A 15,577-nucleotide genomic window follows, 5' to 3' on the forward strand; every position below is an offset into this window, starting at 1 on the left:
ACATCTACAATCAACTGATGAGCTTGCTTTTAACAAGAGAGAAGTCTCATTCAAATATTTGAAGATTTTAAAAGAAGTGATCATTTCAGCAGTCAGAAGAGTAAATTTACATCTGTGCTTCAACTACCCAACTTCTCTTGGGGAATTCATTAAAAACCTTCATTGGAGTCCCCAGCTTTCAGCTGCCCTATGGAATTTGATCTTGCCTATCCTCATTGTCTCGCGAGACAATTCTAATAAAATCTCTTAATATTTATATTAGATATAATGTTTCATCTGTTATCCTAGAAAATTCTGACTAATACAATGATCACCTACCTTGGATATATTAATTAATTCTTAAAAATCCAAACATCTTGCTAATGAAAATAAAATTTCCTATAATTATTTTATAATTTTGATATTCATATTTTAATTTAAATTTACACTTAAATTGCATTTCTTAATTAGCAGTGTTTTTAAATGTCATTACAACAAAAGGCCAACAAATCAGAAAAATATATTTGATAACACTGAAAGAAAACATTTCATTATAAGAAAATAGAATGTGATTCATAAACTCATAATGTTCTTTGGAGAAATGGACTTGAAAATTATGGGTTAAAGGAGAAAAAGGAAAGATATAAATATAACTACAAAAATTATCTTGTTCACGTATTATAAATGAATTATTAGATATGATGGAAATTACGCTTTTTGCTGCTATTTAAACTTACAATGAAATATCGTATATGCCAGAATAAGTTTTTGGAGTGCACATTCTTTCGCACATCAATTAGTGGCACATGGCCAAATATTTGAAGACTAGTACCTTAGTTTGCCAGGGATGTTATGACAAATACTATTCAGACTGGTTGACTTCAACAACAGGAATTTATTGCCCCATAATTTAGGATACTAGAAGTCCAAAATTAAGGTGTTGACAAGACTCTGCTTTCTTCATAATATGTAGTGTTCTGATGGGGACAGTCCTTTGTCACATGGCAATCACTTCTTTGACTTTTCCTATTTATGGCTTCTACTTCCCTGTCCAATATCCTTTCCTTTCTATCAGCCATATTAAATTAAGGCCCACCTTCTTTTAGCTTGGTCATATCATAACTAAAGCTTAGTGTGTTGTGTTATTTCCGTTACACAAAGTGATCTTTGTTTGCCAAGGTAGGAGAGAAGCAAGTGAAATTACTCTGTAATTTTTACTACATAAATTATGTACTTCAGATATAAACAATATTATTTCCATCATTAATGCAACTCAAGGTTAATACAACTAATTTTATAATATCAAATAAAACTAGAAACTAGTTATCAAGTATATAATGAAAGTTAAATTATTTATAAAAACCCAGTGAATCAAGTTAATTTAAGAGAAAACATTCTTTTATTTGACAATCAGTATTTAAAACAATGTTTCATGTACAATGATTATTTAACTGACTCCTTATTGAGTAATTTATATGAACCAAAAATAGAGGTTTTAATTAATTATAATAAATTCAAGATCACATGGCCATCCCACTTACTTTTATTGGATTCATATAAAATTATTCCCTAGAGTATATTTTTCTTCCTTAGTAAATAGTTGGATAATTATTTTCCTCAATATAGTACTCATTTCCTTAGAATTTTCTCTAGATATATGGAGTAGAGAAAATGAGAAGTTGAGTTATTATGTAAAATTGATTTATGAGAGACATATCTGATAATTTGTCAGTTTAAGTATACATTGATGCAAATGACTGTATGGTGTTTCACCTAATTTTAGACAGTTATATGCAGGATATTAGTTTTCAATACCATAGAAATTCCAATCACTTCTTTTTTTTAGGTTGGGTAAGAGTTTTATTGCAAAGGATTCTAAGACTATGCACATGTTTAGGAAAGAAAATTCTAAAGGACTGATATTTTGTAAGACACGAGGAAATAGCAAAATGATAGCACAGACACAAATTGGGCCTTCAGCATTCTTGCTGTTTTAATTTTCTACCTGCCAAATAAAATACCATGCAATGGGTTTGCTTAAATAACAGGAATTTAGTGGTTCTGAGTTTAGGAAAAGTCCAAAATCAAGATGTACATGGGAGCCTCTCCAAGGTTCTATCTTCTCTTATGGGTCCCACTCACCTCCAGCTTCTGACTGATCCCTCTGGCTGTTTTTTTCTTTCACTCTGTTTATAAAGGACTCCTGTATATCTATATAAAGTACAATTTGATTCATCTGAGCCACACCTTAACTGAAGTAATGTCTTGGAGAGATTTTATTTACAATGGGTCCATACCCAGAGGAAAGTATTAAGTTTAAGAATATGTTTTACTGGGGATACATATCTCCAAGCCAACATAACCAGTGTCTGGAACCCAAAAGACATGTTCATTCCATTGGCAAAATACTTTCATTCTATTACATATCTGAAAAGCCTTAAGTCAATTCAGTAATAATGCTAAGTACAAAATCGCATCATAATTGTTTATGGGTGTCTTCTTCCTTGGGACACAGTTCTGTTCTTTATGTGAACATGGAAAATCTAGAAAACAAGCTGTTTCCAATATATAATGGAAGGAGAAACATAGGATAAGCATTCACATTCTAGAAGGGAGAAAATGGAAGGAGTCATGGGTCCCAAACAATTCTGAATCCCAGTAGGCCAAACTACATTATATTTCAAGGTTTAACAATCTCCTAAGGATTGTTGTTTATTCTCTGGGCCTAATGGAGAGGCAGCCCCACACCTTGCATGTGCTTGTTCAGTGGCCATCTTCTCCCAAAAATTAGGGTGAAGTCTCCACTCTTTCAGAGCACTAGGATGGCAGCAAGCCTCTCAACAGGTCCCACCTTCTCTGAGCATGGGAGTGGAAATATGGGACACAAGGCGCACTCACCCCTAAGTACCAAGGAAGATGAATCTCTCCTCCAGAAGGGTGAACCTGCTCTTTCCACACACATTGGTTGGTCCACTCTCTTGACACGAAGAGGTATCTTTTGTTCAAACCTCAGCTTCCATGGTTTTACCCTTGAAATCATTCTTTCTGTAATTTATTCCTTTCTTATCTCTTTTAGTCCAGTGTGGCAGTAGTTCTGCTCATACAGATTTTGCAAAAAAAATTTATTAGCTTTGTATGCAATACACAGAGGTCCAACCCATCAGATAATGAACCTTCCACAGATCTTTCCTGCAAAACTGCATACCCAATCCTGACTTCCACTGAAACGGCTGACTGAACCCATGTTCAGGTAAATCTTCTTAACTGCTTTATACATACAATATGTTTTGAGATCCAATCTACCATTTCTAAGCTTCAGGTCAGTCTCCTGCAGTTTATCATACTGCTACTTTGGAGATCTGTTGCAAAACACATACAGGATATAGACAAAATCTTTTGAAATGCAAAAACTGCATTCATGCCAAAGTAACCTGTACACTCAACTCACACACACACACACAAACACACATACACACATGCACACTGCATGTTTACTTAATCATTTTTCAGATCATTGACTCAATATTACCTTCTAACCCTCTTAATTTTGTTCATGCTATTCTCATCTAATAAAACCCCTTCCTCACTGAAATGTGTCTCATAAAGTTTTACCCATTCTCCAATGCCAAGTTCAAATATACTTATCTTATGAAGACATAATTCTAATGTTCCCAAATGGATTTGAACGTCTCCTTCTCCAAAATCTTCTCATAATACATACTATTTGGACCTTATACAATTACCACTTTCTATGATGACTTACAATTACCATTAGCTTTTGTGTTCTATGAAGGCAAAAACAATATCTTATTTTAACTGCAATTTGTATTTTTTTAGAGAAATTCATGTGTTTAAGAACCTACAATATTAAAAGTGTCTTATAAGAAGCAGGAAAAAATTATCTGTTTAGATGATACAACATACTTAACATAGTATTTATAGTTTTTGTAATCTTCACAATCAGATTATTCACAAGGTCATGATATTGCAATTTTGTAGATGAAAAATTATAAGATGAGAGAAATCAAGTTAATTGATCTTCTCCAGCAAGTAGGAGATATAGCAAAATTTAGTCTCTTTAAAACAAAATTAAAGTCCTTTGCATTGTAAAATATTGACTGTTCATTGAATCTAAAGGTATTTTTGACTTTGGATAAAAGGGGGAAATGGAAAGGACAAGTGAGTTTACATGGCTATGAGTCTCTAGAAAAGAGTAGGGAGGTCATCAGAGGGGTGATGCTTATGCATGCCTCAGCAGGATACCAGAGACAACTAAGGTAGATGGAAATCCAGGTTCTGGTTCTCCTGAGGGCTACACCCACAGGTTCTAGGGTCATGGCAGATGGACTCTGGAGTCCAAAGTAGTTGGCCCTACTTTGGAGTTTGTGTTCCTGAGTGTGATGGAGTTGGACTCAGATATGACCTTTTCACACATGCCTCTTCTGTTATTTTTACCGGTTGGCATTTGGGTTGGTGTATACTCAGGAGACCTGAATCTCTGGACTGTCCATATGACAGGCAGGCCCTGGGTGGACTGGGGGAGAGTGTGCACTACAATGTGGACCACTGTCTGTGTAGTGCAGTGGTGCTCCAGAATGTATTCGCCAGGTGCAGTGGATGTGCCATGATGATGAAAGAGGTTGTTGTTGTGGGAGGAGTGGGGTGGGTGGGGTGGCAGGTTTATGGGGACCACATATTTTTTTAATGTAATATTTAAAAAATAAAGAAGAAAAAATAAAAGCAGCATTTTGGGAAATAATTTATTTACAAATCAGTTACAAACTTCACTATAATAATAAACTTACAGAGAAAAGACTTTCATGCCCATTATCTTTTTTTGTCTTTATTTTTTTAATGTTACATTAAAAAAATGAGGTCCCAATATACTGCCCACACCCCTCACCCCACTCCTCCACCCATAACAACAACCTCCTCCATCATCATGAGACATTCATTGCATTTGGTGAATACATTTCTGAGCACCGCTGCACTCATGGTCAATGGTCCACACCATAGCCCACACTCTCCCACAGTCCACCCAGTGGGCCATGGGAGGACATACAATGTCTGTTAACTGTCCCTGCAGCACCACCCAGGACAAATCCAACCCCCGAAAATGCCTCCACATCACATCTCTTCCTCCCACTCGCTACCTCCAGCAGCCACCATGGCCACATGTCTATTATCTTAATGACAGCTTCCTTGACATCCTTATTCCTGAAACTGTAGATCAGGGGATTCAACATGGAGATCACCACTGTGTAAAACACAGAGACCATTGGATCATGTGCCTGGAATTTTTGGTGTTGGGCACACAGTAGAGGAAGAGGATGGTGTCAAAGAATATGATGATGGCAGTCAGGTGTGAGGCAAGAGTGGAGAAGGCCTGGCAGCACCCACTGGCTGTAAGGATCTTCAGGATGGTGACAACAATGAATACGTAAGAGGTGAGAATGATGAGTAGTGTGCTCACCTCCTTGAAAGTGGTAAATATGAAAAGTAGCAACTTGTCTATATAAGTATCAGAACAAGGGAGAGAAAGCAGTGAGGGGAACTCACAGAAGAAGTGGTTGATTATGTTGAAACCATGAAAACAAAATTTGAAAGCAGAGTTTGAGCGTATCAAGAAACAGGCAATTCCCCATGCATGTGATCCAACCACCAGCATGGCACAGAGTTTCTTGGACATGACAGCTGTGCAAAGCAGAGGGCTGTAAATAGCCACAAAGCAGTCATAGGCCATCACACATAATAAAAAGGATTCAGTCACCAAAAAGGGGCAAAAGAAAAGGAATTGAAGTATACATCCCAAAAATGAAATGGATCTGTCTTTTACAACTAGGTTCACCAGCATCTTGGGAACAGTGTCAGAGGAATAGCAGAAATCCACAAATGAGAGATGGCTGAGGAAGAAGTACATGGGCATGTGTAGTTTGGGATTAATTTTGATCATCACAATCATTCCAAGATTTCCTACAACAGTAACACTTAAGATGCCAGAAACATTAAAAGAAGATAGGGACCTGCAGTTCAGGTAATTTGAAGCCCAGGAGGGTGAATTGTGTTCTCGCTTTTGTTTCTCTCTGACAATAGCATGTTTTCTATCTGTAGAAATCTGGCAATCATTCCTGGAAACAAACAAATAAACAAAATATTAAAGATAGTGAGCATAAGGAAATTTGATTAACTGTCCCTTGCTCTGTGAGAAGATAAGACATAACATCTATCCTTAAAAATCTATGTGTTTATCATCTAAAATAAACTGAATGACAACACTTTTAAAACTATGATTTTTTAATTTTTTAAGGAGAAACAAATACAATTTTTGAACTATCTTCAGTTTATATACTTACGTGTAATTTTTAATATATAAATATAGTAATATATAATATATAAAATTATAGGAAAATGAATGCAAGAGCTTTGATGATAATTTTGAATAATATCATAACATTTTGAAATTTCCTTGAACATTACGTGTTCATGAAAAAAAAGTATAGCATAATACAATGACTATTCCATATCTACAATGAGTACCAAAAATTTTAAGTTTTTAAAATTAATTTATCCCATGAACATATAGGGCATAAAGAATGAATAGCCTTACCCTTTCATTTCTATCTTTGTTTTTAATGTGTTCTAACCCTTTAATTTTTTTATTTCTGATGCAGCAAATTTGATATCAAAATAAATTTTACTTATATTATTTCCAGAGAAATTTCTTCTCAAATCAGGGAGTATTAACTTGCAATTCTTATTCATTGTTTGAGGAATAATAAAACTAAAACAAATGATAATCGAGGCCACTTTCTTTATTATGCAGGTAACAAAACAGAAGCTAGAAATCTTGATTTTCCCGATGACTTGCTGGTAAAAACCAGTCTCTGAATTGGTGACTAGCACCCAGATCCCCAGACTCCCAGCCATATATCATTTTTCTATACCAGACTTTGATTCATGTTAAAAATTTAGATGTGAAAATTTTTCCTTTGTTTATATTAGCACTTTTAATATTTGAACAAACTAGAGACTATAAAAGGGAGCTAAATCTTCCAGTGGCAGTGTGACATGTGACAGAGGTATAATAGCAGCATCAGTATGAAAAACATGAGAATGGGATTTAGAGAAATGTTCACATCCAGACATACTATTATAAAGACTTTTTGGCTTAGAAACTTTCCTAGGTCTCTCCCACTTCTCTCCATTCAAGAAACCTAAGATCCTCATTCTGTGCCTTTATTACATATAAAGGAGTAGGAGAAAATCTTAATAGTACATTATGAATTCATTTCATTGGAAAACAGTAATAAAAAGGAATTGTAAAACTTCTTTAAAATTAAAGCCCAGTAGCTCTCAGAACCCATCACTGCACCAAGACAATCTTCTATATCAATTCCGGTAAGGTTTATCTCTGGTCCTAATTTTCAAACGCCCCAGCAATAGATATGTCAGGTCATATGCACGACTGAGACATTCAAATGGCCTCATGTGTTTCTATACTCAAAATCTTAAAATTAAAGACAATCTCAAAAGGCAATCTATCAAATAGCCAGGCATTCTAATTACTACCTTTCCTCCTAACATTGTATTTCATTTATTTAAGTAATTTGAGAATTCATTTTTAACTAATATATTTAGTATTCTGGCTCTTTTCTGCCTCAACTGCTGCTATTAAATTGCTGGTAATATTCATTATATATTTGTGCCCAGGAAACATAATAACTAAAAGCTTCTTCCTTATAATTTTTTTTTCTATTTTATTGCTTACTTTGCTTGCAAGAACAAGCATTTGTTCCATGCTTTATAATCTAAATTAAAGCTGATTCCCTTAAAACTTTTTTCCATGTGAGAGTTCATTTGATTCCTGATTATTCAACTCTACTCATATACATTTTACCTTGACAAATTCTCTAAAAATCTATAGAAGGAATAAAATACACATTAATAAAACTCTCAGGCATCTTCTATTCCTCCACCTCATAAATCTGTTTTTCATGTCACAGTTATTTAGGAGCAGAGCTGAGCCAGGATGTCTATGCGGAACCATTTTAAAAGAGTCCACTTCCTGTTCCTTGCATGTTCAAATACAAACCTGTTAAGATGACTGAATATTTCTCAAAAACTTTCTTGCTCTAAAGACTAAGTTCCTCCCCATCCCAGTTATGTTCTGAGTACCCACAATGAAATTCATAAAAGTACATCTTTAGAATTCTAAAGCAAATCTGCTGATGGTAGAAGCAGGATCTCTCTTTTGTCTGGAAATGTTGGGAGGTATCAGTGTATGCAGTTTTACATCTGGAGTTAAACCTGTTGGACATGAGTCCTAGAGATTTTTTTTGCCCTTTCTCTAGAGATTACAAAATAAACTATTAAAATTAATCACTTTTCCCTGATATAATTTTTGTGTACTAGAAAACTTGGAGGAAATTGTAGTAGTATTAGGGGCATTTAATATGAAACGATTTATATTTAAAATCATTTCCTGTAGCACCATGATCACTCCCATACCCTCCCATAATTATGAAATACATGTAATTGCAGGATTCATCACAACAAATACTAATGATGACTACATATGCCATACCTAGCCCTCTTCCACCATGTGACCCACTCAAGCCATACTGGAGAAGTATGAAGATCTGGCTTTCAGGTGCTCATGTATTATTGAGAGTTGAAGCATGAATACTTAGATGGGAAATATTCAGTTGGATGGGTGGTCTAATCTTTGTTAAATCCCTTTTATTACTCTTCTTCCCTCTGTCTTTTCCAGCTATTCTGACTTATTTGCAGTTCCTTGTAAAAATAGGACTCTCTTTTTTTCCTTTTTCTCCTTTCTTTTTTCCTTTCTATTGGTGTATTCTCTTACTAGAAAGCTTTCCTTTTAAGTTTTTGTTCAAATGCCCCTTGTCAATCATACACACTTCCATGAGTACACTACTGTACTGCAGGGGTTACCCTACTACCCTATTTTAGTGTTTAACATACATAACAAGCTTCACACATTTGTATTGCATTTATTGTACATTGTGTTTTCTCCAGCCTAGAATAAAAGCTCCAGGAAATCCAGGAATTTCTGTTGTTTTGGTCACTGATCTAGGCCAGGCACTTAGAAAGTGACAAGCACAAAGTCAATGTATCAAGAATATTTACTGAATGATAAATAAGAACTTCCATGGAATTGGGAATAGAGTCATAACTACCAAACTCTAGGGATTCAGTTGTAGAGAGGGAGATAGTTGAAAGATCAAAGAAAAATCGGGTGGTTTTAGACAAAGTGATTAATGAAACTAGGCATTCAAAACAAAACAGTTCAAAATCTATTAAAATCACAATTATCTATAAAAATAGCATGTTGTATGTTTTAGAAGTCGGTTAGGCTCTGGCCCAGTTGTTCACTGGGTTAGAAAACAACGTTTGAGTTTGATTCAGTGAAATAGGACTTTCCTATCAATTTTCGAAAGGCATCCTTCGCATCTTTGTTCCACAGGTTATAGATCAGGGGGTTCATCATGGGATTGACGACTGTGTAAAATACAACACCACTTTGACTCTTTGCTGAGTTTTTGAAATTGGGCACACAGTAGAGGGAAAGTATGGTCTCGTGAAAGATGATGATGGCAGTCATGCAGGAGGCACAGGTGGAGAAGATTTGCAAAATCCGCTGGTGGAATAGATTCTCAGTAAAGTCACAAAAATGAAAACATCTGAAGTGAGGATGATCAGTAGAATGCTCACCTCACTGAAGGCGGCAAAACCAAAAATCAGCAGGTGGGAAATGTGTGTATCAGAGTTGGAGACAGCAATAAGCACAGTATATTCACACAAAGAAAGTGGTTGATTACATTATGTCCACAGTAGTTTAGATGGAGAGCATAGCAAAGGAGCACTAAGAGGCCAAACATACCCCAGAGATATGACCCAGCCAACAAGGCACAGAGTTTCTGTGACATGGCCATTGTATAAAGCAGAGGATTACAGATGGTCACAAAGCAGTCATAGGCCATCAGAACCAGCAGAAAGAACTCAGTTACCACACAGTACAGGACAGGAAGTACTGTAGCCTGCAGCTAATATAGGAGATATTTTTATCTGCCATGACCAAATTCTCAAAAAGCTTGGGAGTGATGATGGAAGAGTAACAAAAATCAACAAAAGAAAGGTGACTAAGGAAAAAGTACATGGGGGTGTGAAATTTGGGGTTAATCTTGATAATTGCTATCATCCCAAGATTTCCTATGACAATAATAATATACATGGACAGACGTACCAGAAAGAGAGAAATCTGAAGCTCTGGGTAATCTGTGAAAACTAAGAGTTCATAGGGGGTTTCCACACTGAGATTTCTTTTAGCCATTACTACAATTCCTTTAATGGAAGAGCATGGAACAGAGTTGTTCTTGCCAAAGAGAAGTTTATGGGGGTGAGTAGCAAATAGGTTATGACTGTCTATAGAGGGAAAAAAAAGAGAGAAGAAAAAGATATTGGAGCTAGTTTTCTCTATGAAGATCATGCCTCGTTCAAATAACTTAAATGTATGTATCAAACCAAGATGATTCTCTGAAACATCTTTGAATTTCCATTGCACTTAGTTTTCATTCAAAAAATACTTAATTGTAATGTATAAGAATAAAATTTATACACTTTATCTTTCCCTTTGTTTCCATGTATCATTAGCAAATGTTCATAAATTATACTGAGCAAATGTTTGTACAGAAATATATAAACCTGTGAAAGACTCTGTAAAAAAAATGGGGGTAATTTACTCAAAAAGCAAAATATAGCGCTCTTGTGTTTGCTTATATACTTGAATCAATTAAAATATTTAAGAGAATATGGGTTTTATTCTCAGAATAAAATAAGGTGTTAGAACGTTAGAAGAAAGCATAGTAATCCCGTTTGCACATTTTTATTAAGTAAAAGTTACTTCACTCATTGAATAGCTCAGTTGCTGTGGGGTTGATGCTAACTAAGGAAGGTAATGTCCCCTTTTGACCAATCAGTGGAGATAACTATTTTATTAGGGTTTATGGCCTAAAGTTTAGCTTCTATTATAGTCCAAGCATCTTATATATAAATATATATCTTAGGAATCCCAAAAGTTATCAGAAAAGAATTCTAGCAATATTAAGAAGAATGTTATCTTTGTAAATGTTTAATAGTATACCATGTCAATTCTTATGAAAGGTTATATACACTCATTTAAGATTTATATAAATAGGATATGGATAAATATCCATTTCCAGTTGGCAAGTTTATTCTATTCTTTATGAAATAGTTGTTAATGTATAATACAGTCATTTATTTCTAAAGTACCAACCTCTTATTTAACATTATTGGGTCCAGAATTGGAGAGCAATTACACTGACTTAACATAAAAAGAACAGTTAAAGACCTCAGTTACTGTACTAGGAAAATATTTTCACTATTTCTTAGAAAATCTGAAACAACTCATGTGCTACAAAGAAACAGGCCACCACCTCCTGTTTCTCAGTTAGCTGAGTACAGCTGGGACTTCATAGATCTTATACCTAATTCTATAGCCTTTGGGACTTGAACTCAGGAGAATCATTAGCAACTTATTCCTCACAAGCCTCAAAACAAGTAATTAAGTCAAATGCCAGATATCTTATACTTTAATGAATAGAAGATCCTTGAAATACACAAAATTTGAAACTTGAAATTGACTACTGGGCTTTGTTTGTATATCATTAAAACACCCTCTGGAATTAATAAAACCAAGCTAAAACAGATTTTCTCAATGGGTAGTCTCTGCATCACCTATACCAGAACTGATTGGAATTTGGGTTATGACAATTCCTAGGTCCAAATAAGATTTCTTAGATAAGAATTTCTAACAATGGGACCCTGTAATATATACATTAAAATGAATTTGAGTGATGTTTAAGATTATTAAAGCGTAAGAACCACTGCTAACTGATTTTTTTAAAGGAAAGTTCAGAATAATCACAATGATTTCCGTAGATGAAGAGAAGCGGTATTTGTTTAATAATTTCTGTATTGTATATTTAGCACATTACTAAACAATGAGAAGAATAAAATATAGGTTTTGCTAATTCTCCCATAAATTCAACACATTACTGAATACCTATTATGCATATTATTGCTTATTATTTTACGTTTGCCTCACTATGTCTACTTTTTGTGTTTGTTCCTTTCACTATGTGCTCCAGAAGGCTGGTATCAATGAGCTGCATCATCCTAGCTCCCTGTTCCTTGAGTTCCAGGGTAGGGTTCTCATAATCCATAGTACTGCCAGGAGACCTGAAGCCACAAGAATTTTCTGGTTACTCCAGTGTCTGAATCATTTTCTTAATGTCTTACTTCTGTTTTCTTCCTTAGAGACTCTTATAATCTATATTTTGTATGTTCTTTGCCTACCTAAAATATTTGTCACTCTTCCTTGATTTTTAAGTGTTTTCTTATTTTTGCATTGTTTCTCCTCAAAGAGTAATGCCAGCAAAAATGGCAAAGAACTTCAAAAGCAAGGAGTAAAACAAAAACCGTCAAAATCAACTTTATTTTGAACTCTGAAACCTAACCAAAAACTTGTAGCAAGGAGAGGAATGCTTTGTTAAGAAAAAGCTGCTGAATTTCAGAAAGAGTAAAGTGCTTTGTGCTATTTTAGCTTGCCCTGTATTTCCCATTCGGTTGCTTGGTGGTGTCTTAAAAGACAACAGTCCATATTCTGTTATGGAGGAACTGTACATTAATAAAAATCTGGGAGAAAAGTTGAGGGGAATGAGATGCTTTGAGAAGCTCAGATATGTTTCTAGGAATATAGGAGGACATGCACATACCCAAGTCTAGGTGTATGCTCAGGAAAGACCGGAGAGGGCCCTGATCTTTCATCTCTGACTGACCATCAGGCTCAGCAAGAGTCTGGCTGAATGTTGAAGGCATGCATCAACAGGGCTGAAGGCATGCAATGGAAACTCATCTGCCAAGACTGAGGCAATTTTCTTTTCCTGGTTCTAGGCATTTGAGGAAATAGCTATCCAATCACCAGCTGAATATTAAAGTAATGGAACAGTGACTTCTGAAATCAGTAATCAGTGTTCAAAACCATGTGGTCCTGGCATATGGCTAGACATTTAGATAAAAGGAATATAGTTGGGAGTCCAGAAATAGCTTAAATGGGATTGACAAATGTTTAAAAACATCATTTACCATGCCAATAATATATGAGCTAAAAGATTTGGGTTTTGCAGTATTTAAATGTTACATTATTAATAGTCTTCTAGGGCACTCAAAACAAATTATCACATGCTTGTTTACGTAAAACAACAGAAATTTATTCTTTCACAGTTCTGGAGGCCAAAGTCTGAAATAATGTGCTAATAGGGCTGCACTGTCTTCAAGGGCTCTAAGGGCAAATCTCTCTTTGCCTCTTCCTCCTTCTTCTTGCTTCTGATGCTTCTTGGTTTTTGGCAGCATAACTCCAGCCTCTGCCTCCCTCTCCTCATGGCCTTCCTCCCTGTGTGTCTCTGGCGGTCTGTTTCTGTCTGTCATAATGATCCACTGTGATCTCATCTGAAGCCCTACCTTAATTACATTGGCAAAGACTATTTTATAAAAAGGTCACCATCTGATGTTCTGCTAGAGATAATAATTTGGGAGGTACTCTATTCATTTCTCTATACTCATTTTCTTTCACATATGTTCTGAGTTTTTATTAAATATTGAACTGAACAAAAATTAAATGATCAGGTAACTGGTCTGTTACAATAGATTAAAAAAATCTGGCCAGATGAATTCAATAAAATAATTTGAATCTTCATCTTTACTGGTAACATTGAATAATCCTGGACATAATAAATCAGATTCCTTTGGGGGAAAAAAACCATCAACAAACCTTTATTGAATGGTTTACTAACTTTCTGATAGTCTCCTTTACATCTTTGTTCCTGAAGCTGTAGATCAAAGGGTTCAGCATGGGGATCACCACTGTATAAAATACAGAACCTACTTTGATAATGAACCCTGAGTTTTTGGAATTGGGTACACAGTACAGGAGCAGGACAGTCCCATGGAAAATGGTGATGGCTGTCAGGTGGGAGGCACAGGTAGAGAAAGCTTTTCTGCTCCCACCAGCAGAAGGCATTCTTATGACAGTGACAAAAATGAAAATATAAGAAGTGAGGATCATTACAAGACTACTGACTTCATCAAATATGGCAATGACAAAACAAAGCATTTGACTGATGTAGGGTTCAGAGCAGGAGACAGAGACGATGACTGAATGCTCACAGACAAAATTGTTTATGATGTTAGACCCACAGAAATGTAATTCTAGGAGAAAATAAGTCAGTATCAGGGAAGAGACTATGCCCCATGTGTAGGGTCCAGCTACTAAGGATGCACAGACTTTTTGGGACATGATAACTGTGTAAAGCAGAGGGTTACAGACTGCCACAAATCTGTCATACGCCATCACTGCCAACATGAATGTTTCTGTCACTGCAAATATACAAGCCAAGCAGAACTGCATGATGCACCCAGTGAAGGAGATGGTTCTGTCCTCCACAACTAAGTTCTCCAAGAGTTTGGGTGTAACTATAGTGGAATAACAGAAATCCACAAAAGACAACTGGCTGAGAAAAAAGTACATGGGGGTGTGGAGTTTGGGATTGATCTTGATAATCATGATCATGCCCAAGTTCCCCAGCACAGTGACTGTATATATGGTCAGGAATACCAGGAAGAGAGGCACTTGGAGGTCAGCGTTCTCTGAGAAGCCCAAGAGGATGAATGTGGCTCCAGCGCTCTGATTTCCTTTAGTTAACATCATGATTGTTCTAGGAGAAAATCTGCTAAAATAATGATAAAAATAATAAAAATGTTTATTTGCTTAGATACTTAAATAAAATATTTAGCATGTGTTAGACATTGTGCTAAAACAGTGAAATACATTAGTTAATTTAGATCTTTGTAAAACATCATGAAGTATAACACAAGTACCCCATGTTTCACCTAAGGAAACTGAAATATCTATAAGTTAAGGAAATTGTTTGATGTTACATAGTGAGTGGTGAGCTGGATTTTGAAGCCAGGAAAATATCCTAAGAAGCAGAACTTGGATTAAGGAGTTTCCTTAAGGGGAGTAGTTTTCTACAGTATTGTAGAAATTGTTGTTTTCACAATTGTATCATTCTGAAAGTCAATGTTCTTTAAACCTTAATATAACAATGAATGTCAATTGAGTGTTAAAAAGCATTATGGAAAGATCTGGTAAAACTTTAGAGGAAATAAAACTGATAAAGTTATGACTTCCAGAGGAAGGATCAATGGAGGGAAACTTTCCCTGGGAAGGCAGCCTTTTAGAAACCTCACAAAAATTTGTGAGTTTTGAAAAATATGTTGGCTGTTGAAGGAAATAAGGCCTTAAATATTTTCAAGTTTTTCTTTGATTCTCTCTTCTTAATGTTTCAATAATTGCCTTACTGTTCAAAAATAATGCAGCTTCATGGTAATGCGATGATGTTACACTTTATGCCAAGTGGCTTATTTTTGCTCATATGTTTTCATTCCCACTTTAGTGCCTCCTTAGAGTCACCCAATGTTCTCAATTCACCAAAAG

At 35.4% G+C, this 15,577-nt stretch overlaps 2 protein-coding genes and 1 pseudogene across 2 annotated transcripts in view; all 3 read right to left on the reverse strand.

The window, feature by feature from the left end:
- Window positions 1–6,075, reverse strand: part of LOC101446285 (uncharacterized) — a 30,090-nt gene extending 24,015 nt beyond the window's left edge. The window contains 4 exon segments of the mRNA XM_071218346.1: window positions 5,133–5,260; window positions 5,263–5,990; window positions 5,992–6,038; window positions 6,040–6,075. Of these exon segments, the coding sequence (XP_071074447.1) occupies window positions 5,133–5,260; window positions 5,263–5,990; window positions 5,992–6,038; window positions 6,040–6,075 (939 nt within the window).
- A 3,304-nt stretch (window positions 6,076–9,379) lies between these two features.
- On the reverse strand, window positions 9,380–12,900 carry LOC101445831 (olfactory receptor 5D14-like; annotated as a pseudogene).
- Window positions 12,901–13,843: 943 nt separating this feature from the next.
- Window positions 13,844–14,788, reverse strand: LOC101445380 (olfactory receptor 5D13-like). The gene has a single exon (XM_004466638.1). The coding sequence runs from the start codon at window positions 14,786–14,788 to the stop codon at window positions 13,844–13,846; it is 945 nt and encodes a 314-aa protein (XP_004466695.1).
- Between the last annotated feature and the right edge of the window lie 789 nt (window positions 14,789–15,577).

This window comes from Dasypus novemcinctus, chromosome 10 (genome assembly GCF_030445035.2).
Source record: "Dasypus novemcinctus isolate mDasNov1 chromosome 10, mDasNov1.1.hap2, whole genome shotgun sequence".
NCBI classification, from domain to species: domain Eukaryota; kingdom Metazoa; phylum Chordata; class Mammalia; order Cingulata; family Dasypodidae; genus Dasypus; species Dasypus novemcinctus.

What these genes read in the sequence shown, in the direction of transcription:
- LOC101445380 (XM_004466638.1), bottom strand. Translation starts at nt 14,788, where the DNA reads ATGATGTTAACTAAAGGAAATCAGAGCGCTGGAGCCACATTCATCCTC.